This window comes from Prionailurus bengalensis, chromosome C2, assembly GCF_016509475.1.
Source record: "Prionailurus bengalensis isolate Pbe53 chromosome C2, Fcat_Pben_1.1_paternal_pri, whole genome shotgun sequence".
Taxonomy (NCBI): Eukaryota; Metazoa; Chordata; class Mammalia; order Carnivora; family Felidae; genus Prionailurus; species Prionailurus bengalensis.
Window position 1 is genome coordinate 105826198 of NC_057350.1, and position 25570 is coordinate 105851767.

General features: G+C 42.3%; 1 protein-coding gene across 5 annotated transcripts in view; it reads right to left on the minus strand.

Annotated features, from left to right (window-relative positions):
- Window positions 1-11379: 11379 nt before the first annotated feature.
- LOC122491791 (schwannomin-interacting protein 1) overlaps window positions 11380-25570 on the minus strand; it is a 575458-nt gene continuing 561267 nt past the window's right edge. For all 5 annotated transcript variants that reach the window (XM_043595021.1, XM_043595022.1, XM_043595023.1 and 2 more), the window contains 5 exons: window positions 20739-20856; window positions 19333-19530; window positions 18305-18428; window positions 15771-15864; window positions 11380-12017 (listed from right to left, as the gene is read on the minus strand). In XM_043595021.1, the coding sequence (XP_043450956.1) occupies window positions 11966-12017; window positions 15771-15864; window positions 18305-18428; window positions 19333-19530; window positions 20739-20856 (586 nt within the window). In that variant the 3' untranslated portion in view covers window positions 11380-11965. The remainder of the gene's footprint in view (window positions 12018-15770; window positions 15865-18304; window positions 18429-19332; window positions 19531-20738; window positions 20857-25570) is intronic.

The following is a 25570-nucleotide window of genomic DNA, read 5'->3' on the forward strand; positions in this document are numbered from 1 at the left end:
TTAAAAATTTTAAATTGATATTTATATACTATGTTTGTGCAAAGAAGTTTGATAGGGTGATCAATAAAATATGTCAAAAAATGAAATAAAATTACATTAGGACTAAATCTTCAGGGGGAAGTGGAATGGAAATATAAATTCAAGAATAAGTAAATGATATAAATATAAAATTTCCAACAGTTAAAGAAGAGCTTGCTCAGAGGGCGCCTGGGTGGCTCAGTTGGTTAAGCGTCCGACTTCAGCTCAGGTCATGATCTCAGTCTGGAGTTTGAGCCCTGCGTCGGGCTCTGTGCTGACAGCTCAGAGCCTGGAACCTGCTTCAGATTCTGTGTCTCCCTCTCTCTCTGCCCCTCCCCCATTCATGCTCTGTCTCTCTCTGTCTCAACAATAAGTAAAAACATTAAAAATAAAAAAAATTTAAAAAGATTTTAAAAACAGAAGAGCTTGCTCATTTATTCATTAAAAAATAGAAGTGATAGTCAAATTGCTTTGGTATTTAAGTTTCATTTGATATATTTAAAAGATACATTCCATTGGATATATCAAATATATTTTTAAATGTTAATATTTAGAAAGTTCTGGAAATTATATTCTTTGCAATTCTTTAAACGTATGACGGATAAATTTTGAAGTGAATTTAGTAATGTAAGAGGAGTACATTGTTTTCAACATTTTTCTGGGGGCTACGCAAACAGATCTGAAGAGCACTAGGCCAATAATAGAAGTGTGACGTTCTAATCCTGGCTGCGTGGTTACTATAAGCCTGGGGAAATGCCCTTCTTAATCCCTCTCTGTCCATTTCTCTTTCTGGAAAAAAAAAAAAAAAAAAAGCACACCTGCTTACTTTACCTTATTCTCAGGAAAATTCTGAGATCATATGAAATAATGTGAAAAGGTCTAGATTATTTCCTGGGGGCAAGTTGGACACCTCTGGGAAGTTTCAACAACTTTTCAAGGCTAACAGGATACTGCTTAGTTCCCCAGAAAGCATAAATGAAAGGTATTCTTATTACTACCTTTATTTCACTGTAGCCTCTCATTTTCCCCGGTTTTGATTCAGCTGTTGGAACTTCACGAAAGCAATCTAACATCATACAACTAATTTCTGCATCTCTGCATCATAGAGTTAGCAAGAAGGGACCTAGCTCTACTTCAGGGCACAGTCCAAGGTTCTCCTCTGATAGTAAGTTAGAGAAACCATAGACTCTACAACAGGAAAGCCAACAAGCCTAAAATCCCTTCCCAAATGCCCCTGAGGCACATTTATCTTAGCCCAGAGAATACTGACTGAGGTTCTGAGTATTGTCCTTTTAACATCTATTCAGGGAACTGAGGAGAGTCATTCCATACCATATGGGCCCTTTCAGCTTAGTAGATCAATCTGACATACCTTGTATTCAAGTCTTTTCCTCTTAAAGATGTTTATAATTTTATAAACAATTAATGGAAAGTTGGACCTCAAGCCTCTCCTCCCAGTTCATAAAGTTCATTAATCTGTGACAACTAGTGGGCCTAATGTGTTTCACAATTGGCTTTGGCCTCAGAAGCTTTCTGAGAACAATGAATTTCAAATGAGGACTTTTAAGATACCTGCAGTCTTGAAAAGACATGGAGTTTTCAGTTGTTGTATAAGCCCAAGAACCTGCGTGGAAATGATGGTGAGGAACCGCATGTGAAAAGAGAAGCTGGGGGTAGGATTTCTCTGTAAGGTGAGATAGCATATTCATTCATTGACTCGTTCACTGTATATTTATTCAGCTCCTATCAAGTGCCATTTGCAGAAACACAGATAAATGCCCTTCCCTGTTCTCAGGGAGCTTATACGCTGGCTGCAGAAAGGCAAAAACAATGATAAAACTCTACAATTACCCGAATGAAATACTGTGGGAGCAAAGGAAAATAAACAGCAAATTTCTTCTAGGGAAGCAAAGGGAGACTTTCCAGAGGATATGGCGTTTGACCTCAAAATAGGGAGGAGGGCATTTCAAGAAAGATGAATGCCATGTCTCCTTGGAGGCCAGGAGGATCTCCAGATCAACAAGAAGCTCAAATGTCACCTGCTCAAAATCAGATGGAGAGTGGCTTGAATTAGGCTCAGTGGGAAGGCAAGTATAAGCAAAATGGGATATTATGTTCAGGAGACGATCTGGCTTCAGACTAAATCCAAGAGCTCATAAGTTGTCATCAATTCTTTCTCCTCCTTCATCATCTCTCAGCTCTGCTGCTCTCCTTAGCTTCTGAGATGGCTGCCAGGCCCTTGTTTTCTCAGTTTAGCAATTCCAGTATCCATATACCAATTCCAGGCAAGTTTCTGATGGGCTTTCTGGGGTCACATGCACAACAATAAACCAATTATTAATGGAGGTTGGGGGATGGGAATTCTATTCTGGGTAAGTGCCTGGATCATTCCTGTGACCAAGAGGTGCAGGTGCCAAGTCTGATGGCCCCAGCAGAACCACACAGAGTTGGGAAAGAGATCCCCAAAGGAACTAGAAGAAGAATGGGAACATGTACTGGGAATATAAAAACCATAGCTTGGGCACCTGGGTAGCTCAGTCAGTTAAGCAACCAACTCTTGGTTTTTACTCAGGTCATGATCTCGTGGTTCATGAGTTCGAGTCCCATGTTGCACTCTGCATTGCCAGTGCAAAGCCTGCTTGTGATTCTCTCTCTCCCTCTCAATCTGCTCCTCTTGTGTGCTCTTTCTCTCAAAAATAAATAGATAAACTTTTTAAAAAAACTGTAGCTACCACTGACCACAGGAATATAATTTAATTACAATATGGCAGTGGCAACATGGAAGAGATGACAGACAAAATAGGTTTTTTGGGGGTATAAATGACATCAAGACTTGGTTTTTATTCACTTTGTCTTCTAGAAAAATGGATTTCTGTCTTTGGCAGCTACATGGATGCTGCCACTGGGAGAAGATTGCAGGTACTGACAGCCAGAGAGGGCTAAATAAATATATAGAGATAAATACCTAAGTAAAAATAGGTAGATAGATAGATGGATGATAGATAGATGTACAGATATTTATTTGCTTATGATGCCTTTCTTGGATATCATAACTTAAAGAAACAATATAGAAAACTAAGAGTCATATTACCCCAATTTATAAGTAGGCTGCAAATGTAGTTCTTTGCTTCTTGGAAACCAATGCAAGGAGGGCAACATTATCAGTCAAAAAGTTTACAGTGATCATCAGAGAAATTTGATTATTGTTCATTCTGAAACCTGAAAAGAATATCTTTCCAGGCACTCATGAAGTTGTTGTGTAAGATTGTAGTAGTATCATTCTGTCAGTAAACATAAGAATACATTTTGTGGGGCTCTTAGAATGGTTTCAGTGGTGGCCAATGTCATATAGCTAAAATATTAGTTAAGGAGTACTGTACTCTGTAAGAATTCCAGGATATTTTGAAATTTTAAAAAAGTCTTGCAGAAGCCAGGTGAACCCATTTATGAACTTTTAGATGAGTATTCTCATTTATTGAACTGTGAATCCCTTTAGTCAGGGCATGTGTTCCCCACCATTCCTTAGTGTCTTACACCCAATGTATTTCAGTTACTTGTGTTACCAATCTGGCCCCTACACGCATTTGTGTATGTCACTTCTGGGAGACACGTACATAACGAGTGGTCCAACTCCCCGTCCACACTTCTCAACCTCCATATCTTTTTTTCCCACTTCCCAGCTGCCTCTGATATTCGTTTATCAAATTCCTCTTCCATTCTCTGATCTTATTTGGACAAGTCATCACGTTCACCCGCCTCCTGCTCCCTTGGCTTCAGGACTTGGAAGGTAAAGCCACCATCTTCCTAAAGACTCAGCACCCCCACTTGCAGTGTGGTGAGACCGATCCATGTTTTTGGAGGTTTGCATGACCGGCCTGGAAACTGAAGCCAAAGGAATTCCCAGTGAAAATGCTTTCATCTTGAGCCAAGAAGCCTGGGTAACTTTGAGTTGGGAATGACCACAACTGCTTGTCTCGGAAATCTGAAGTAGCCCTAAGATTTGGCTTTCATTTTCTGGCGTGATGTGAAAGCAATGCTGCTTGCCTAATTAATTGGTAGTGTAGGAAAATCCATGCACACACCTGAAACGAGAGTCATTGGTTTGTGAACTCCGAGCTTTCTTTGAAACGTAAGATTCTGAGGATAGGTGTGGGTATCTGGCTCCAGCCAGCAAGTACAGAGAGACTCCTGAGATAGGAAGGTAAAGAAGTAGTTAACTGCCTCAGATGAGAACCAACTGCTGGATGATCTTATGGTCTAAGATTCTTGACAATGAATATAATTTAGGAAGTGATACACATGTGTGTACTTTTGGAAAGAGGAAGTGGGCATTTAGAATTTTTATTTTAGTGTATTGGGGAGAGCATTGTTAGTACTATATTGGCACACCAGCTATGCAAATCAGGGGGTCCGGCTGACCATAAAAGAAACGAGAGAGAAAATAAGACTTGAAATACAATTTAGATTTCAAAACCATGGTGATTTATCTAGGACTCTTTCTGATAAGAGGCGAATGGACAACAAATTTCAAGTGTAGTCAAAGAGGGCATAATTCAGAACATTTACTTTTAATTTTTTTCATTGTTGCGTTTGCCTTTACTGCAAAACTTATTAAATTTATATTTCCTTAACGATCCTTGCCTAAGTGTTTATGGGGAGGTGGCCCCCAAATCAGCTTGGGCAGTGGAGGGAACTCAAAAGAGGCTTTTAATTGCCGATGGGTTGCCTACACAATTCATAAAACCTGTTATTCAGCTCCTCCCAGGCTGCCTTTGGCAAAAGCCTTCCAGGCCTCAGCACTCCAGGGCGTGGGCCCAGTGCTAAGCTTCATGAGGTCCCACTGTGGTGGCTGAAGAATGTCCTCCCAGGCAACGGCGCCTCCCTGACAGGCACGCTGGGTGGCTCTCCAGCTCTGACTCTCACAGAGGCAACACCCCTGGGTGACTGCTTGGCAAATGGGCTCCGGGCACCAAACTGCATGGTAGGGAGTGGCCCTGGCAAGGCCCAGAGTGGAGCTGCCCCCATCTACAGAGGCCGTCTGGGGTCCCAGGGGTCTCTTCCTGAACAGCACCCCCATTCTCCTCAGTCCTCACATTAGCCTCTCCTGCTCTTGGCCAAGGGTCCAGAAAGTGAAAGCTCTGTCTCCTTAGGGACCGGTGTCCCCACTTGCAGTGTGGGAGACCGGTGTGGGAACTCCGAGAAGCCCCGTGCTCTCTTCCACTCCCACTCTTGGTTTAGCCAGAACTGCAAGGACATGGATTTATTACCCCCATACAGAACATCCCACGCCTAATTATTCCTCCTGAGGCATTTATTACTTCCCTTAAAAAATTACTTAGCCTGACAGAGTTGCCTGGTGCTTCATTCTCAATCTGATTTGCATCTGAGACAATGACATTTCTTAAAACCAGCCGCCTTAAGCAGAAGGGACAAGAGCCCTTCACATCACAGGAAAGAGGAAACAGATGCTTTGTGATGAATTAGTAAAGTCCTTTCTCCTCACTATCAGAGTCAACACCGTTTTCATCTTAAACCCTCCTGTCTAAACTGCTCCTAAGGTGAAGTATGGGCTCCCGGCTGTCTTTGAATCGCCATTTCTAATACGTGGGGATGCTCTGTGACCTAAAAAGGCCCCTCACAAGGTGAGATGACACGTCATTACAGACTGTGATTTTTATGAGAACTAACAGACATCTGGAGCGAAGTAACTTTATGAGGCAGAAAATTAAAGAAGTCACTTCCAGCTTCATCTTTGCTCCACCAGAGTCAGGACACAGGCCACTATTTTCTGCAAAGCCAAAAAGCAAATAAGGTATTGATTGAATATAAAAGAAGAGAGACTCTAGTAGTAAATAATCACCAAGAAAGTTTGAATGCCTAGTCTGGAGGGTGAAAATAAAATCTCTTTTCCCATAAGTATTGCTTTTCTACCTTGTGCACTTACATAGTGGTGCAGGGAAGTAGATTCAATAGTTTTAAAACAAAGCCCGTGTCATAACCACAAGCAGGACATTTGTTCTAAAACAGAGGAAGGTACAGAGAAAATGACATGATGGCAAGGAATTTCTTATAACCAATTAATTAGTCCTGGTGACTCATTTCCTACCAAAGTTACTAAATGAAACACCTTTGGGTTCTCAATCAGAAATCAGGAAGACACTTTCATTTTGCATAGCCAGACCATGAATTCATAAATTATTTAATATAATATTAATTTATACCAACTACTGACTATAAACCTCAATTAAAATATTCTGAAAAACTCATTACCCATCAACCTATCTCATAATGAATGTGTCATATCTTATTTAGAAAAACTAAATGAATGTCAGTGCGAAAGGTAATTGGGTTTTCTAAGCTTCAGAATTCAGCTGGGTTGGTAATAATCAAAGTGTGGTCTTGAGGATTGTAGAAATCCAGGGCTCTTCCAGATGGATACCAAAGAAGTATCCTGTAGTCACTTGATAAATATTTGTTTCTGGCACCATAATAAAATCCATGTTCTTTTTTCTGGCATGAATTAATTATTTATTCACGACAAATCTCATTTTGAACCTCTCTGGTTTCTGCCCCAAAAAGAAAAGGAGAGAATGCAGGATAGGATTTCACCGAAACTGAAAAGGTCCATGAATTGAAAAAGGGTAAGTCACTGACCTAGAGAAGATCTCCTAGAGGAAAGAGGCGGGTCTCTAGCAGTCATGTGGCATGATGGTTAAGAACACAGGGTTTGTCTTCAGGAACCTGGGTTTGTGTTCCAGCTCTTTCTTTGTGTTCCAGCACTGTGGCTGTTCTTGTTTAGGACTTGCATTAGCTACGGTAATGTTAGCCATTGTAACTAGGTTGCAGTGTAGTGGCTCAAATGTAATTGTAATTCATTTCTCACTCCTGTAACTGTCTAAAGCAAATCCTACTAAGCAGCAGGCAGCTGTGCTCATGCAGTGAACACAGGGACCCAGACTCCTTCCATATTGTGGCTCTTCCATCCTCTAGGTCCTTGTGATTGCAACTGGTACACGGAGAAAGAGAACACACGGAGAAGGCAAACCCTTTCTTAAAAGCCTTGGCTGGGATGAAGACACTTCACGTACTCTAACATCCCATTGGCGGTAATCAATCATGGGTCACATCTTGACCCACAGGGATGGTGAGTGGGAAAGGTAATTTTGTCTGTTGACCTGCTTGTCAGGAAAAACTCTGTAACTATGAACATGATGGGGAGGCATGCATTTTGGCTGGCTATATCTGCCATAGGGCTGTTTATCAGAGATAGAGCAGCCATGATCTGTAGAAAGGAAGTCTCTGGACTACAGATAAAAAATTTGGAGAGATGAAAGACTTAAGAAAGAGTCAACCAGTCATGGGGGATCAAGCTTGAGGACAGTAAGATTAAACCTGAATAAAAGTCAGGCCAAGGGGCTCATCCCTCAGCTAAGAGGAGAGGCATTAGACATCAGGAAGAGTATAGTGCCATCAGTTAATGGAAGGGTCAAAAGGGTGGGTCCCAATGATCAGGGACTTTCTCTTCAAGGGACACCTCTCTAGTTGGTTCTGTGCTGAGCGCTATAGTTACCACAGTGGCTGAGGTTTGCCTCTACCCTCAAACAGGAAATGGAGGAAAGCCTGTATTCAGGAAGGCTGAATTGGAGGCTGTGTGTGTGTGTGTGTGTGTGTCTCTCACACACACACACACAAACACACACAGAAAGAGAGAGAGAGAGAAAAACAGTTATGTCAAGGAAGTGACAGCCATGGCCTTTAAAGATGAAAATAAGTTGGTGTTTGTCAGAAACTGTCCAATTTTGTTGTATGGAATTGAACTTCTCTGCAGTGGCCTCACCTGGTCTTTCCTACCTTCATTAGCTTTCTGTACTCTGAAGTGTCTAAACACAATACCAAGTAACAGTCAAAGAAAAATGAGGTAATCACAGAATAAAAGCACAAATAGATGTGAGTACATGCATATTTATTGCATTGTTGTTTTTAGTGGCAGAAATTTGGAAAGATCCTTAATGTCTATCGTTTAAGAGAATGGCTAAAGTATTTTTCACCATATTGGGGATTACTATACAGCTATTAAAGAGAATGGCTTAGGGGGCACGTAGGGAGCTCAGTCAGCCATCTGACTCTTGATCTCATCTCAGGTCTTGATCTCAGGGTCATTAATTCAAGCCCCAAATTGGGCCCCACACAGCATGGACCTCACTTAAAAAAAAAAATGAATGGCTTAGATCTGTACACTCTGACGTAGAAGGATATCTATGGATAAAGCAGGGTACAAAGCAGTTTTATGTGATCCCATCTTTGTATAAACAAATTGCAACACAAAACCTGTATGTATGTATGTATTTGTATAAGCACAGAGAAAAGCGTGTAAGAATACATTCCAAGATTTAAACATTGATATTTGGAGGAAGGAGGTCTTAAAGATTGGAGCTATTAACTTTTTCCTTAAGTATCTGCTTTGTAAATTAATGATTAATAAACAAGAAAAAAACCCACAAGGATGTTTTAAATCTCGGAAACTGGTAAAATACAGAATGCTTCCTCCATCCAAACCCTGATCATTTAATTCTTTCAATAATTATTTATTGAGTATCTACCCGGTGCCAGGTACTTTCATGGTCATCATTTTATTTGAACTTTAGAATAATCCCAAGAGATCTTATTTACAGGTGACAAAACAGGATAAAAGAACTTTAGTAACTTGCTCAGGGTCAAATCACTGTGAAGCACTTTTGCCCACTCCCTCTGGCCCCAGAGCCCATGTGCTCCTGCCTGTATTTCACTCTCCTAAAATCAGGAAGACAAGTGGCCCATTTCTTAGGTCAGGTGATCTAGCATTCTAATGAAGCCTGGCTAACTAGTGAGGGTCCTAGTTTATGAACGGAAGGGTGATCTAAAACAGGTAAGAATCTTGTTGGGAATAATCCCAGTCCTTGCTGAAAATCCTAAGTAAAAGAACTGCAAAGACCCATTCTTGAAAGAATCCCCTTGGAGATGAGTCACTTGGTGACATCTACATGGGGACAGAGAAGTACACGGAGTATAATCTTCTTTGAGGGTCTCAGGGTGGTGGGAAGAACTGCTCTACTTTTAGCTGGCTTTGACCCTGGAGGTGTTTTCAGACGCCCTTGTGCGTGTGATCTCACTCCTTTCCTTCTCGCGTTAGGGGCTCTTCAGTTAGGGTTACGGGCTTCAAACAACTGAAGAGTTTAGAGGCCATTGGTTTCTCCAGACCACATTTCCAGCCAGAGATGGCATTGTTCAAGACAAAGAAAAAACTCAATTCTAAATTTTTGATGCAACTGGCAATTCTGGCAAAGATTTAAAAAAACTAGGATAGTTTCTTTTGCTGGGCTGAGCTTTAGGGTCGAGACTTCAGGCCATGGCTGACACAGGAGGTTTGGGGCATTCTACCACTGTTGCTTGGGGACAGGCATTTTTGATAGCATTCTTCCTAGGTTGGCTCTCTCCAGAAGTTTCAAATTAATAGAAATATGTTTTAATTAGACAAGAACCTAGATATTAATTTTTTAATGTTTATTTATTTTTGAGAGAAACAGAGAGCCAGAGAGAGGAAGACACAGAATCTAAAGCAGGCTCCAGGCTCTGAGCTGTCAGCACTGAGCCCGATGCAGGGCTCAAACTCACAAACCGTGAGATCGTGATCTGAGCTGAAGTCGGACACTCAACCGACTGAGCCACCCAGGCACCCTGACAAAAACCGCTATTGAAAAATGGTTAAAGCATAGCTAAAAAAGAACGTCTAAGGTAGTGCTTCTCAATATGAGCATCACCAAGAGACCTCTAAAAAATTGGGACATTCAGGCCACACCCTAACCAATTAAATCAGTATCTATGGGGCTGGGACCTAGGTCTAGCAGTTTCTACAGGTCCCCAGGCGATTCCACTGAGCAGTTAATGGTGAGACTCATTGGTTTACTGACCAATATTCTCACCCAGCTGAAGCAGCAAAGGTCCAGAAGCTGAGCCTGTTCTCAGGGCTGAAGTCACTCTGGGAGATCACTGGCAGCTGGTGTAGGACTTTGAGGCTCAGAGAGGACCTCTCTCGGGCCCCACCCTTCACTCAGTGGTGAGCAACCTAGATCCTTCTCAAGAGCCAACTCACAAAAGCCAAAATATATTTACAGGCTGCCTTGTTTTTCCATTCCAAATGAAAACTTGATTGAGCCCCATAAAAAATGACTTGGTGTTACAATTTTTGATTACCTATTTTGCTAAATAGAAGACTGAAAATTGGCAACTCTTCATTACTTAAAGTATCTATCTGGGTATTTTTTAAGAAAGGAAAATGTAAACAGGTGTCTAAACTTCTATCTTCATATATGTAAGTGATGAGTCACTAAATTCTGCACGTGAAACTAAATAAAATAAAACCTAAAATTTTTTTTTCATGTTTATTTATTTTGAGAGAGAGAGTGAGCAATCAAGAGCATACGAGTAGGGAGGGGCAGAGAGAGAGGGAGAGAGAGAATCCCAAGCAGGTTGTGTGCTTATAGTGCACAGCCCAACAGAGGGCCCCATCTCACAAACCATGAGATCATGACCTGAGTTGAAATCAGGAGTTGGACACTTAACTGAGCCACCCAGGCACCCAAGGAAACTTCTATCTTCTGATTACATCATTAACGCAATAATGAAACCAGGTGGTCTGTGGGTGGTTCTGGAATGTTGATTGCACATCTCTGCTTATAGTTTATGATTCTCAAATACCTGCATGGCCATTAGCTAAATTGATTAAATCAATTTTGAGGCTCTACTTATTGGTGAACAATCTGTAATCTACTTTAGACTTGGCATTTTTCTTCACGAGACCAAACAGAAGTGGTTAAAATCTGAAAAAATGGCAACAACTGGGCTTGGGAAAAGACTGAATGCAAGCATCACTTGTTCCTGTGGCAAACTTTGGTGGTACTAAGCTCTCACAACACCAGGAGCTAATGGTAACGTGCTAATGTTCCAGATGGGTAACTGAGCACTGACCGAGGTGCTAGCTCTAACACTGCTGAGGTTGTCTTCTTTGGATCACACACACACACTTGCTCACATAGTCTCTCTCTCTTTCTCTCTCTCTCTCTCTCTCACACACACACACACACACACTTGCTCACCTACTCAGTCTCTCTCTCTCTTTCTCTCTCTCTCTCTCTCTCTCTCACACACACACACACACACACTCACACACCCTTCACAATCTCCCCGGCAATTCTCTGCATTGCTTTCCCCTGAAGTACTTTCTCTTCTCACTGACCAAATCTTCATGGTGGGGAACTTGGTTGAGGAGGTGTGAAGAGGTGAGAACTATATAGGGCTTGCTAGTGAGCAAGAAGACATATCATATGAAACAAAGTTTTCATTTTTATTTTACATATTTATACATAAAACTTTCAAGGAACCCTCTGAATCCAACAGAATGTGAATAGCACATCTAAAAATGAACTTCAGGTAGTCAACATTCACAAAATGTTGAAAACTGATTAAAATATACATTATTACGGACAGCTATGACTTCACTACGAGGCAGGCATGTATTTTTTGACTTGTATAGCACCGTCATTTACAGTTCTTTAAAACTACAGTGAAGAATGAAAGTAGTCAATGGTAAAATACTGCTCCAACTCAAAATCTCGAAACAAATAAAAATAAAGTTAAAACTACCCTCTTTGATTAACCATGACTAGTGATGGTGTCAGTACTGTACATTTTCTGTAACAATATTTCATTAAAATGCCTGATATTTAGTGGCACAGTAAAAAAATTAAAATAAATTAAGAAGCAAAGGCCAATCACTGGACATTAAGCTTCAGACATTATCAATGACTAACACTGATATTTTGTTTGTTTCTGCGCCACCTTTAGTAACAGCATTTTTACAACCACAGAAGCAAAATAAATTCTAGCTTGTCCTCTGGTCGGATGGCTTCTTTCACTTTGCGGGCATTTTCTCTGCCATGTGCTTCTGCTGACTTTCGGCATGTCTGTAAAATTAATCATACAATTGTTTAGTGCTAAGAAGAGAGATCCAAACTGCTTTCTGATCTGTAGCGAAAACAATCCCGCAAACTGAGGTTCGGAGTTACTCGTAATGAAATCAAGACAATTAAGAAACAGGGCTTAATTCAAATGGATTTGTCCTCTTTAATTTTTATATTCTAAGTAAGAATCTTTTTATTTAATAAATTACTAGATTACCCTGAGAATGGTAGATGTCACTACTTTTGAGAAGAAAAAGCACTGTGTTAAAAAAAAAAAAAAGAGTTAAGTATCTGGGGAAATTCATCCAACAAGTGTTTGATATGTTTCTATGTGCCAGGCACTGTTCCTGGTGCTGTGGATTTGGTGAGTAGACAATGAGGTCTTTGTTTTCGTGGAACATATATTCCAGTGGAGAGAGACAAAAAAGCAACGGAGAGCAAAGCAGAAGATAGCAGAGAGAAAATAATTCTAAGCCAAAAGTCAAAAAAAGGTGTCATGGTAGAAGGTAACTACATGACTACTTTATTTGAACACATGCACACAGACACAAATATAAGCATTAAAAAGGCTACTGACAGAAATCTGAAGCCAATGATCCAGTTCCACTCTTACAAAAGCTAATGTCTTCCTAACAAACTGTAGGTCTTTGCAGATGCCAAGATTTTCCATGTTTGCATACTTCCCTCCCTGCCGCCCTCCCCCCCAATTAATCCAAAGGGCATGATCATGGCAGTGAGGGTAAAAGTAGGGTGGGGTGAGTCTTCTTATTCATCAAGCCCTATTATTGCCTATAAGCCCCAAATTCAGCCAACCCAGCAGCTGGCCAGTGGAGACAGAGGGGGAAAAACGGCCAAGCTGCTTACATCACTTGAATGGCTACTAATTAAACGTTTTCCCGGAGAGGGGTAGGGTTTGACGTCTGCAAAAGACAAATGTTTTGAAGGACAATCCTAGGAATTTATAAATTTGGCAAGAGAAAGTCTCTAACGCTGTGGTTTCCAGCTGTAATCAAAGGTTCAGGGGCAGTTTTTGTGTGCTGCCTAGACTTGGGTAGTCAATGACGTCAAGTTTAACTCACTGGTTTTGTGCAGAATGTCTCCGATCTATGGTATAGGGACAAACCACAAATACTTTCAGAAATAGGGAAGTGACAACAGTGTCCTTGCCATATTCAACAGCTCGCAAATAATTGGTGATATTCATTTAACAATAAAGTAACTCGGGGAAAAGATATCAGCCCTTTATTCCTAAAACACAATGCCTTGTAGCAGACCATCTCATGGCCCTGTTTATGTGTATAAAACAGCCTTGATCATTTTTATCAAGTGGCTTACGGGTCTCATTTAAATTCAGCTCAGAAATATTTTGATGCCCACTGAGCTAAGATTCCACTGTGGCTAATTAAATTATAGTTTCTAGGGGCACCTGGGTGGCTCAGTCGGTTGAGTGTCTGACTCTTGCTTTCAGCTCAGGTCATGATCCCAGGGTCGTGGGATCAAGCCCCGCATTGGGCCCTGTTCTGAGTGTGAAGCCTGCTTGGGATTTTCTCTCTCTCTCTCTCTCTCTCTCTCTCTCTGCCCCTTTACCCCACTTGTGCACGCTCTCTCTCTAAAATAAATTTTTAAAAAGATTACAGTTCCTACAGCAGTTTTAAAATATGTATCTGTGTGTATCTGTGCATGCACATGTGTGTTTTTCTGAGAGAGAAGGAAAGAACAGGAAATAGCTTCAGAAAAGCTGGAGAGCTTTGAAAAATCCTAATGCTCAGGCCACCCCACAGAATCATTAAATAAGAATCTCTAGAGGTGGGACCCAGGCACCAATGGTTTATAAAGCTCCCCAGGTGATTCCAATGTGCAGCTGAAATTGAGAACCACTGATCTAAACTGACACCGGGAATGGAAGAACGTCTCATTATCTACTGGACAGGTAAAGGGAACAGGTGATTAGAACTTCCCAGCCGATGCTCTCGGCCTTCTGGGATCAGGCTGCAAAATTCTGACATTGCTACCTTTAGGTACGTTTAAGTATCCTCAGATCGCCTCACAAGCAAAGTTATATTGTGTAGCCAGGAACGGACATAGGAACTTCTCCCCACCTGCTCCACTTCAAAGGGTTCCTCTAACGCCTTTAAATTAGTAACTCCTCTCCTTTTCACCCCTTGGTTCTGCCTGCCCTGTTTCCCATGGTCACACCATCTGAAAGGTATTTAAAAAACACACTGTAAACCTAAGTACTAGCTTAACATTTGAGAGAAAGGCCGAGTCTCTCAGTGTCTTCCCTGCAATGAGGAAAGCAACATGCTTTGGGGAGTAGAGGAAAGGTCTCTGCTGTCACAGGCAAGTCACAGAATTTACAAAAGAATGTACATATTTTTTTTTGAAGATTTAGGTTTTGATCTTATATGATCATGAATGATTTCCCATAATCCTCATACCTATTTACAAATGTCTTAGGCTAACAAAAAGGAATTTGTCTTACAGTTGTTGGAGCAGTGCCTGAATACCTCTGTAGGTGGCAATAATATGTGAGTGTTGTTGTGATAGTTCAGATACAAGTAAATACGCTGAGGAGTATGAGGCCTTCGGCTTTTTAGTTTTTTTTGGGGGGGGGGCGAGGCAATAGAATATCCAAAGCATAGAACAGAGTACTGCCCATAGGTCTTTAAAAAAAAGAAAGAAAGAAAGAAAGAAAGAAAGAAAGAAAAGCCTAAACATAGTTCTTCAGCATTTATTTTGCTACCAAAACTATTTTTTTTTTTTTTTGCTTTTTAAAAAAATTTTTTGGTTTATATTTTCCAAAACTATTTTAAAACACCAAATATAGAAAAATATTTTACTCCATGCTACACATTGAGAAGAGGTCCTGTGGTAGGTGCTAAGCACATTTTCACTACATATGTTTTCAAGCTTCTCTTGGATGGTTCTGGATCATGTGGTTAATTCCTTATGTTATTGAGACAAGCAGTGTTCTTCTTCTCCCTGGGGAGCCTTCTACTCTCTGAATACCATTTCTGGGATTAAGAGTAATTATTACCTCTTGGTTTAAAGACTTCATACATACTGTCTCAGGAAAGGCACCAAGGCAAACATGAGATCGTAGGAAATACAGTATTTCATGTACTTTATATACTTGTGGTGATAGGCTTTTCTACAAAGAAAACTACTAAGAAATGCAAGATCTGGACTGGCATTAGCCTAGTTTCCGTATCCCCCAGGAGAGGAAACATTCTTTACCTCTTTATAGAGAGGTGCTTGGAGCCAGACCCAGCTAGAAACTCAAGTGCTGGGGTTTCCCCATGGTGAGAGCAATCTGGTGGCCCTGGTGCTGTGGAAAGGTGCCAGTGTTCTTGCCTTCTGGACATGGCAGATGTGATCAAGAGCTGGGTCACATAACAGCAAATGCCGCTCTGTGGCACCTATCACCTGCCAGCAGGGAACAGCTCAGGGCTAACTCCCCAAGGGGACAGTCCTTCAGGAAAAAGTCCTCCTGGGCCAGAAATGCCGACCTGATTTGGGGGAGGCGGTGTAGGAAGTTCTACTGCACTGACAACCCATCACAAAGGGAGGGTGAAAAAGCAATGCATTTGGGAAGGAGTTTTGGCCACTTCCCCTCAGCTAAGCAGCTGACATCGGCAGAGATTAGGTGAGTTACTCATGGAAGTAAGGGGAAGAAGTTCTCTGGGGCTCCAATTCTTCAACATTAGGGCATCCTGGGCTTCTTTCCTTCTTTGGGAAGGGGGAGGCGTCACTGACCTGGTCAAGTCTTCGATGTCCACCAGCATGGCGTCTTGCTCCGTGTGCAGCTCATCTCGGATGAGCAGCAGCTGGACCAACTCCTCATTCAAGCCTGGAGCAAAGGAAAGAGCATTTAAAAACGGATAAAACTGCATCAAAGTCTGTATGTGAAGCTCTACAGACCATTATACAAGTTACTTTTGCTAAAATTTAGAATTCTTATGTTAGCTTTTCATAAGCCCAGGAGAAGTCATCAGTCTGCAGACATCACTAGCTCGCATAATTATAGAAGTGTTGGAAGAAAAGCAGTGAAGTATGAAGTATTTCCATTTACGTTCATCACGTTAAAGTGGGAAAAGAAATTGTTAGCTGCTAGGAAAATAGCTTGCTGGAAAAAGCAGGATTTTCCTTTGAAGAAACGTGAACACAAATGTCTGGGGCATGTTAAGTTTTCCACCTTCCATCCTGAGGACACTCCCACCACCCGAGAGTTGGAGGGACCCACCGCACCCAAAGTGCTACATCAGACGCGCAGCTAGAGAAGGTGACCCACGCATGCTCCAAGGCTTCCTACGGCCCGCAGAAGGAACACCCCTCTGTGCAGGCTGTTGTAAGTCATATCTAAGTCATAGCTACAGATACTGGAAAGCTAGATTTGTTAAGACCCGAAGAAATAACTTGAAATCTCTGGATGAGGACCAAAGAAAATATTCCTTAGGATTTATACTGGGAATAAAACACAGATGAACAGATACATTTCTAATCCTCCTGAAATCCGTGCACCGGGTTAATCTGGCTTCTGCTTCTGAAAAATATGAACAAGCAGAAGGGGCTGTCTTATTGTTTTCCCCCTTAGATCGAAGCTTTTAGGTCCAGACGCACGGGAGATAACATTCATTTAGCAGCAAAGCTCTGGGCCCAGAAACAAAAGGAAGGAAGGAGGTATTCAGTATTCAGCCAGGTCCTCCTTGGAAATGCTTTTAGAGATCCTGACTTCAAATGATGCATTGATCTGCCTTTAGTTCAGACTAGTTTCCAGTTTAAAAAAAGGGAGAAAAAAAAATCATATAAAGAGGTCTAAATTCATCTACTACTGAAAAGAGCTAGATGACAATTTTAGTATTTAGAAGTCTAAGGAAGATATTTCAGTGGTAAAATATCAGAAGGCCTTTCACATCCTTGAAAGAATAATAGTCCTAGTAATTTAGTCTCAACTGAAATTACAATGTAGTAGAATTTTTTAAAAAACCCGTGAATCTATGCTTTCCTAATTAGAATGTTAAACCCTTTCTCTTGATTTTAAAACAACACTGAACATATTAGCTTAACTCTGAATACGTCCATATCTTTTTCAGTACGTTGTTAGGGAAGCTTTTTTTTTTTTATATTTAAAAAAAAATTCCACTAGGATAGCTTTTTATACTAGCTCTCAGTAGAGGGCCCACGTAGTGCATGGAAAATTTTTTCCCCATAGGATGGTTTTAACTTTTTACCATGGAAATTTTCGAATTGATACAAAGAGACTGATTTAATGAATCTTCATGTCCCATGCATCAAACCAGCTCCCCAAATCACCAACTCATGGCCAATCTTGACTCTTCGACCTCCCCTTCTCCTACCAGATTAGTTGAAAGCAAATTTCAGACAGCATATTATTTCATCTGTAAATGTTTCAGTGTGGATCTCTAAACAGAGTTCTTTTTTTCTTTTTTAGTTAGCATAACCACAATACCTTCAGCATATGTAACAAACAAGTGCATCTTTAATAAAACATTCCATCAGCGTACAAATTCCTCCGTTGGTCTTAAATGTTTTACAGTTCGTTTGTTTGAATGCATTTGGTTGGCATGTCTCTTAGGTGGTTTTTAATCTGTAAGTCCACAGGATTTTCTAGAATCACACATCCCAGAGGCTGCAGAGCACATGGTTCAGTTGGACTAACCACACCGCCCATGCAAGCATGTTTTGTGTTCTCTCTCTCATCGGGCTCATTTGTGCTCTGCACAAGCAGCCACCTCAAGTGAGCACCTCTCATTTACCACCTACTTGGCACACTTCTGTCACAGGCGCTTCTTTATTCTGGAGGAAAGAAGGCCCATAATTTGCCGTCCTGTAATTTTCACATACCGGTCGTACATATTTCCCCCACCTCGAGTCCCACAAAATAAGTTGAATTTGATTTGAAGACCTAACATGAATGTATGTACAAGTTATGTTGAGGGAATAAGTGCCTAATCAATGATGTATAACTACGAAATTATATTCCAGGAACAGATGCCGTGAGCCACATACACACCAGGCATTGTGCCAGGCGCTGGGGATCTGAGATGAATAGAAAGGCCCTATCACCTCTATGAACCTTGAAAAGTTCTTCAAGTTTCTGACCCCTTTACAGTAAAAAACCAAAAACAGAGCCTTGTGATTCTCTTCCTTCTCTTGCAGCACACAGGAGGAACCCAATGAAACAAACAAAGGAAGTGAATCAAGGAGGTCGTACTATCCCACGAGATTTCACATCTGACCCCCCATTTCCAAGCACACCATACACTTACTTTCAATCTGGGAATGGAGATCATTGACTATCACTTGTAGCTGCCCAAGAGTCATGTCCCGTAGGTCAGTGGGCTTTAAACTCCTTTTCATCAGGCATTCACTTATATGAGGCATGTGTGGCAGCTGAAGGTACAAAGGGAAGAAACGGAGGTGTGAACAGAGCAGCAGGTACACGGAATGCAAACCACACTCTCACCCGCCCACTTCAGTTTAGGTTCTGGGCTCCGGAGCCTTCCCAGGCTGACTTTTCCCGTGCGAGGGCCCCCCCCACTCGCACCACACTGTCTTCGACACTACGGCACCAAAATGCTACACTACTCTAATCAAAAGCTTTCTGATTGGTCTAGAACACAGGCTGTGACAACCCTGAATCGATTATCATACCCAGAAATGAATGACTAGGGAGCTCAAGGAATATGAATGACATGGGTAAAATTAATAATATCAGTTATTCATCAACTGGTACCGTGTTATGAGCACTGTGCTGTGTCTTTGAACGCTTTGTTCGCGGAACTCCCCAGTCATGCTCTGACACAGGCGTTGTTATCCCCATTTTACAGATGACAAAACTGAGGCTTATGTAACTTGCCCAGAGCCCCACAGCAGGTCAATGGCAGGGCTGGACTCCCAAGCTCAGGGCTCTTATCCACTATGCAATCCTGTCTTCGCTGAAAGGTGGGAATGAGAGCCAACCAACAGCGAGTTCTGCCACATCAGAACCAATAGGTTCTAAATGGATTGCCTTAATGGCATTAACATATGCCCATGACAGCTAAGATTGCTCCTAAGAAATACAGTAGATATGAATCAAGAACAAAGTTTGCTTTTGTGTAATCTGTTGCTATGTATCTTTCAGCGATACAGTAGGAAGGAAAAAGAAACGAACTCAAATATTTCTCAATGACAGTACTTTTTACAAACTGCCTTGTAGAAACCCAAGTTTGCATAACTCTGGGAAAGAACTGGGACGGCGTCAACCGTTTGCAGCCACCAAACACTTGCTGGCGTTTCAGCGTTCGCTACTTACGAGATCAGCGACGGGAGACTTTTTCCTGTTCTGTTTTTCCACTTCTACTTGCATTTTGGCCATTGGTTTGGCCATGGCTAGGGCCATTTTGGCTTCAGCTTGCAATTTCTTTTGCCTTGTGAGGAAATCCATGTCATCCAGGGATTCAGATTCCTCTTCAGTAGTGTCTCTATCGGAATAGGAAGAACTCTGTTTGCTCTGTGAAGGGAAAAAGAGCAGCCCTGAGCTTTCTGAGCTTTCAGGTACCATCTTTGGAGATGGGCTACAGTGTTCCCTGATCCCTCTCGAGTGACTGAGGGTCCCCGTCACCGATGCGACTCGCCACTTGATTTGGTCTGTACCAATCTCAAGTAACGTTAAAGATGGTTTATTTTTGGGGCGCCTTGGGTGGCTCAGTCGGTTAAGCGTCCGACTTCGGCTCAGGTCATGATCTCGAGGTTCGTGAGTTCAAGCCCCGCGTCGGGCTCTGTGCTGACTGCTCAGAGCCTGGAGCCTGTTTCAGATTCTGTGTCTCCCTCTCTCTGACCCTCCCCCGTTCATGCTCTGTCTCTCTCTGTCTCAAAAATAAATAAACGTTAAAAAAAAAAAAAAAAAAAAAAAGATGGTTTATTTCTTCAGTGCCACGAACAGGCTCTGATTTTAGCAGAGTAACATGACAACAGGGAGAATCTATTTATGACAAACTGGAGATGTTTCTTTGGCTCTTGGTCTCAAAACTTTCCTGAAGTGATGAGACACAGAAAAGTAACCCAGAGCTAAGGCAGTGAGTGTGTTATTCTCTAGAGTGTTCTCCGGATGGGATGTCAGGTATCCATTGAAGTTGACGTTGCACTGTGCTCATGGACCAACAAGGTTTCCTGTTGGCTGGTCTTTGGTAAGAAAAGTGATAGAGACTTCACAGAGAGGAAGGAATTCCAGCAATACAGTCCCGGGATCACTAAGCCACCTTTTGGAATATGTGTGCAAGGAATGAGTAGTAAGGAATGCTTCACACACATTATCTTGCTGGTTTCTCGGAGCAACGTCTCTGGGTGCTGGCCTTCTCATCCTCACCTGGATCCCCACCCTGCCTTTTAAAACGTGTCCTACCGCTGGTCTGTGCTTAATACTTCTAAGCCCGATGGGGAAGCATTGGTATCTAGCACAAATTATTAGGGCACATGTGATTTCTCTCATGGTTTAATATGAAAGCGGTTGCTAACTTTAACAAGCGCTTAGGTCTCCTTACTGTATCACCCTCGTGATTTTTCAATCACTGTCAAATTTTAGGAGCATGCTATGTCGAGAAATGGCAAGAGACATTTCTTTTTGAACCTCTGCCATGTTTTTTTCCTGACTAACAACAAAAAAAGAAGCTAAATGTCCAGGAAAGCACACACGCACAGCTCTGGTGGTATTGGACTCACCATGGGAGACAAGGGGGTGTCCAAGCTGGTTTCAGTCTTACTGTCATCAGCGTCGCTGTCCTTATCACTGCCGCTGTCGTTGACAAAGCATATCTGCAGGTTCATCCCACTCTGCAGGCTGGACAGAAGCAAACAGGACACTCATTCTACTCAGCTGTTTGTTATCAGGTGGCCCTCATCAGAGCCGTCTGGTTTCATTGACAGAAAGCAGTTTCATTGTGTTCTTCGCACGGAGAAGTGAGTGACCAATATTGCTCCCAACTTACAAATGGTAACTTTTACTGAAGGAGAATAATGATAACTTACTGAGTTGAGAACTTGATAAATGATAAAGTGATAACTTTTGCTAATATTATATTATTTTTTTCATACCAATTTCATGTTAAGTGAAAGAATTTAAATCCACATATAGTAGCACCTAGCACCATACCAAACACAGTTGTGCAAAATGCAACGTGTCAAGTCACCGAGTTTACACTCCTGCGGATAAAGATGAATGGGGTCCTCAGGAGAGTAAAGCTGCCTGGTGTCATCTAGTGTCCTGTCCGATGGGGACAATTCAAAGAAGCTCACCAGAGCCGGCTTGCCAGGGCCACAGCTCCCTGAAGAAAGACTCCTTTTTTTCCCCAGATACACAGACTAGGATTGCCTGAAGGAAAACTATGCTTAAAGCAAATTGCCAAAAGCCAGCCAAGGGAGCCCATTTATGTCATTAAAAAAACATATACCACAGGTTCGTGTCAGAGAAACTTAAGGAAACCCCAAACCCAGTCAGAAAGTCACAGTCTTGTAACACAGCAGACTGCCTCGCGTACACAGAGCCTCAGAAGTGGAGACTTTTCGGGAGCTCATTATGTTTGTGGTGAATCCCGTAGCTCCATGAGTGATGTTGCTGGAGATGTGGCCACAGAGGGTCACCGGCTGTGCGTCTGCTACACGCAAGGGCAGACAGTGGATTCAACTCACTGTCCTAACTTTCTTTTGAAACTGGACACGTTTCAATACTGTTCTCCTATAAAGAGTCTTTAAAGAAGCAATTTTTCTTTTTTCCAAATGTTTTATTTATTTTTGAGAGAGACAGAGTGTGAGCAGGGGAGGGGCAGAGAGAGAGGGAGACACAGAATCCGAAGCAGGCTCCAGGCTCTGAGCTGTCAGCACAGAGCCTGACGTGGGGCTGGAACCCACGAACCGTGAGATCATGACCTGACCCAAGTCGGATGCTTAACTGACTGAGCCACTCAGGTGCCCCTAAAGAAGTAATTTTTCAAGCATTCCCTGTTAGTCCCAGTCTGTGCGTAAGCTTAGAAAAGGCGAAGGAGCCTCCTAGGCAGCAAGGGATCATAAGGAGACCGTCTAAGCCAGGTTTAGGAAGCCAGCACTGAATTGCTCTGGCATTATTACTATCACAGGGAGAAATGTAAAGAGCAACTCATCTGGTAGTTGACATTAGTATCTTTTTTTATTCCATTGGGTAGGGATGCTTTGTATAAATTGCTCAGATGACTCATATCAAGTGATTCTTTGAAAATAACACAGAATCCAGAAAGAGAAAATCTACTGATTTAACACAGGCACCGTCATTGTTATATGTATGCACTGCCACCTATTGGTACCTTCTGTAATTACTGCAGGTCCAGGAAGGAAAGGCAGCCTTCCCCTCAGCAGGCTGGCTCTGTTCCCCGCCTGCCTTAAAGAGCCAGGCCCTTGCTGGAGGCAGAAGGCACAGGTTCTGCTGTGATCAGTGCAGGGAGCTTGGAGTCAGTCAGACTTAGGTTCTGAATCCTCACTTCTTTCCCGGGCCCCTTACTTAACTTCTGTGAACCTCAGTTTCCTCATCAGTAAAATGGGGTGAATAATTCAGTGATTTGTAAGAAAAATGAAAACAGCTCAGAGTGAGGCACAGGGCAGGTCCTCTGGACATATTCATTATCCTCCTTTTTCTACTTTCTGAAAGCCCGGACAAAGGAATACAGAATTTTAAAGGTGATGCAACTTGGTAAAGGGACCTCTAAAGTCACTTACTCGAATACCTTGCCTGACCTTGAATACCTCTGAAAGAGTGTCCTCAAGTTGTCTTTAACTGGTAGGCAGCTTGGACTTTTACTGAGCTGGAATTTATCTCCTTTTAATTTTCTTCCTTTGGAATTTTTTTGTCCCTGGAGAAATCTAGTATGTTCACATTACCCTTCGATCCCATATAAATTAAGTTTTAAAATTAATTATCTGCAGTTTGTCAACCACCCCTCCGATCAACCCATTTCTAACATAAACCTCCAGATATATGGATTGGAAAATAGTGGGAAGTAAAACTGCAATGAAAAAAACACATTAAAAGCACATTTTAAAATAAAAAAGACACTTTAAATTAAACCTAATTTGAATCTAGGATTATGTTGCATTTTCTATTTACTGGATAGCTAAAGTCTTGAAAAGAAGTGTCTGTCACTGGATACCCAAATTATAAAAATATAATATAACCCACGATACCATTACCAAATAAGGTTTAAAATATCCAGGGATATATATTTTCGTTCTGAAAAAGGTCTGACTGTAAATTCTGTCGTCCTGCCCCCATTTGACCTGTGTGCTTAGGATCAACTCAAACCTAAATCAACCAAACCATAAAGCATATCTAACTCAGGAAAGTCAAAGGAAAAAAAAGAGGGGGGGGGGGGAGATTCTGACTACTAAGTCAGAATGAAATGAAAAAACACCTCAGGTAGAAATTCAGAAAATCGCCTTAGTACCACATTATCACCGTGGGAAACTGAACAGAGCTTCTTATGGGGTGAGACTTATAATTCCTTATAGCGGTAATCACCAAGAATGTTACTCTCAGGAAAAGGAAATTATATGACATATCAGCTAATGGTTCAGAGGGGATTTTAGTAAAGACATCTTAAAATGGACTCAGGTTTCAAGAAGGATTTGTTTGCCTTTAGCCTTTAAGCAGGTTTTAAGTTGAAGGCGGCTTCGGGGAAACTCCATCACTGATCTCAAGCAGCAGCCTGGCTGGGGAGTTAGTGGGTTCCCTGGCGCTCTCGAAGGCCTCTGTGTCACAGCGTCAAGAAATGATAACCCCTGTTCTGGGCCCCTTCCCCCCCCCCCCCCGCCCCCGCCGGGGAAGCATGGCTGCTCTAGGCTCATCCCTGCAAGCCGGAGTCCCTGGCCTCTGTCCCTCACCCTGCAGTGCATCTGGCCTCACTTACAACCAGGCTACCCAGTCTTGCAAAATCCAAGCTGCCAGGGAGCGAATTTGCTTGCTTGCATCTCTCAGGCACAGCCAGAGGTGAAAACAAAACAAGATCATCATCATTTAATTAGCGATATAATTTAAGGTATCCAGTTCAAGGTTGCTTGATGTTTCGAGTGGCATTTACTGGAGCGTTGCATGCAAAAGGCTGCTTGACATCTGCCTTGCCTGTCGATCTGAAAGGTCTGTGTCCTGGTTTTCCTGGAAAACTCTTCTCCTTATGCACCATGAGCCAGGGAAAAAACCACACTGCAGCCCAGTTACTGACAGGGAGCCCTGGGATCTGGAAAGAGGGTGTTCTGGATGGAGAATGCTCAGAATGTGAAGACACAAAGACGAAATGTGTCTTCTGGGCATCTCCGTGTGAATGGAAGTGGCTTTCTTGCCGACAGTGCCTACTGGCCAGCATCAGGAAGGCATACAGGCGACAGGATGTTCAGCACCAATGTCTCCTTGGCTTTTGGGGTGAGGAAGACTGTTTCTTGTAAAACATTTGTGCTGACTTCCAACTACCATTGCTGGGGATATTACTAAAATATGCACAACAATAACAGGATGGCAGAGGCGAAAAGTTTTTAACTACTAAGAGCATGTAGCCAAGTGATAATATAATCTGGTATAAAGAGAATACTTTTTTTCAAAATACAAGGACAAGACCAGTTTATTCCCTGAGAGAAACGATGTGATTGATGATCCTAAAGTCTGCCGTGACTTGAAGTTGTGTGGTAGCCACTGTGAATCTGGCCTTGGTCCTGGGCCTTGGTTTGAGGTGACTGGGTCTGGGCTGTTCTGAGGCTAGTTGTGAATCCCAGAATTACTTGCTGTTTCTGATTTTAAAGTTTCTTTCTTTATTTTGAGACAGAGAGAAAGTGCAAGTCAGGGAGGGGCAGAGAGAGAGAGGGAGAGAGAGAGAATCCCAACCAGGCTCAGCACTGTCAGTGCAGAGCCGGACATGGGGCTTGAACCCACAAACCATGAGATCATGACCTGAGCTGAAGTCAGACGCTTAAGTGATTGAGCCACTTGGGTGCCCCAGTGTTTCTGAAATAGCAATCTCCCAGTACCAGCTTAGATCAGCAGTATCTACACAGAAGTGTTTAAGATTCTTTGGTTTTTACCCCCTACATCATCCCTTAGTTAACTTCACTTGAACTGTTGCAATGAATTGGAGTTCAAAATGTTTGCTTATACTCTCTTTTTGGGCTGTGCAACCACCTGTGGGTAACAGGCAAGGTAACAGTTACTCAGAGAAATCAAGTAAGTTCCCCACACCTTGACCACCTGATTTATTAAAATGGTCCCAATTCTTCCCCTCTCTGCACCTGCCGCCTCTGTAATGTGACTTTGCAGCTTCTCCTGTCAAGAGATGAGGTCTATTTCCCCACCCCTGGGCTGGCCTCCTGTTGTGTCTTGCCAGCAGGATGCATAGGAAGTGCCAGTGTTCCAGTTCCAAGTCTCCCCTTCAGGGCACCCTGCCACTGCCCTCAGAACAAGTCCAGGCTGGCCTGCTGGCTAATGAGTGACTTCCCAGCACAGAGTTCAATCAGCAGTTGTCCCCACCTAAGCCCCATATGCAATG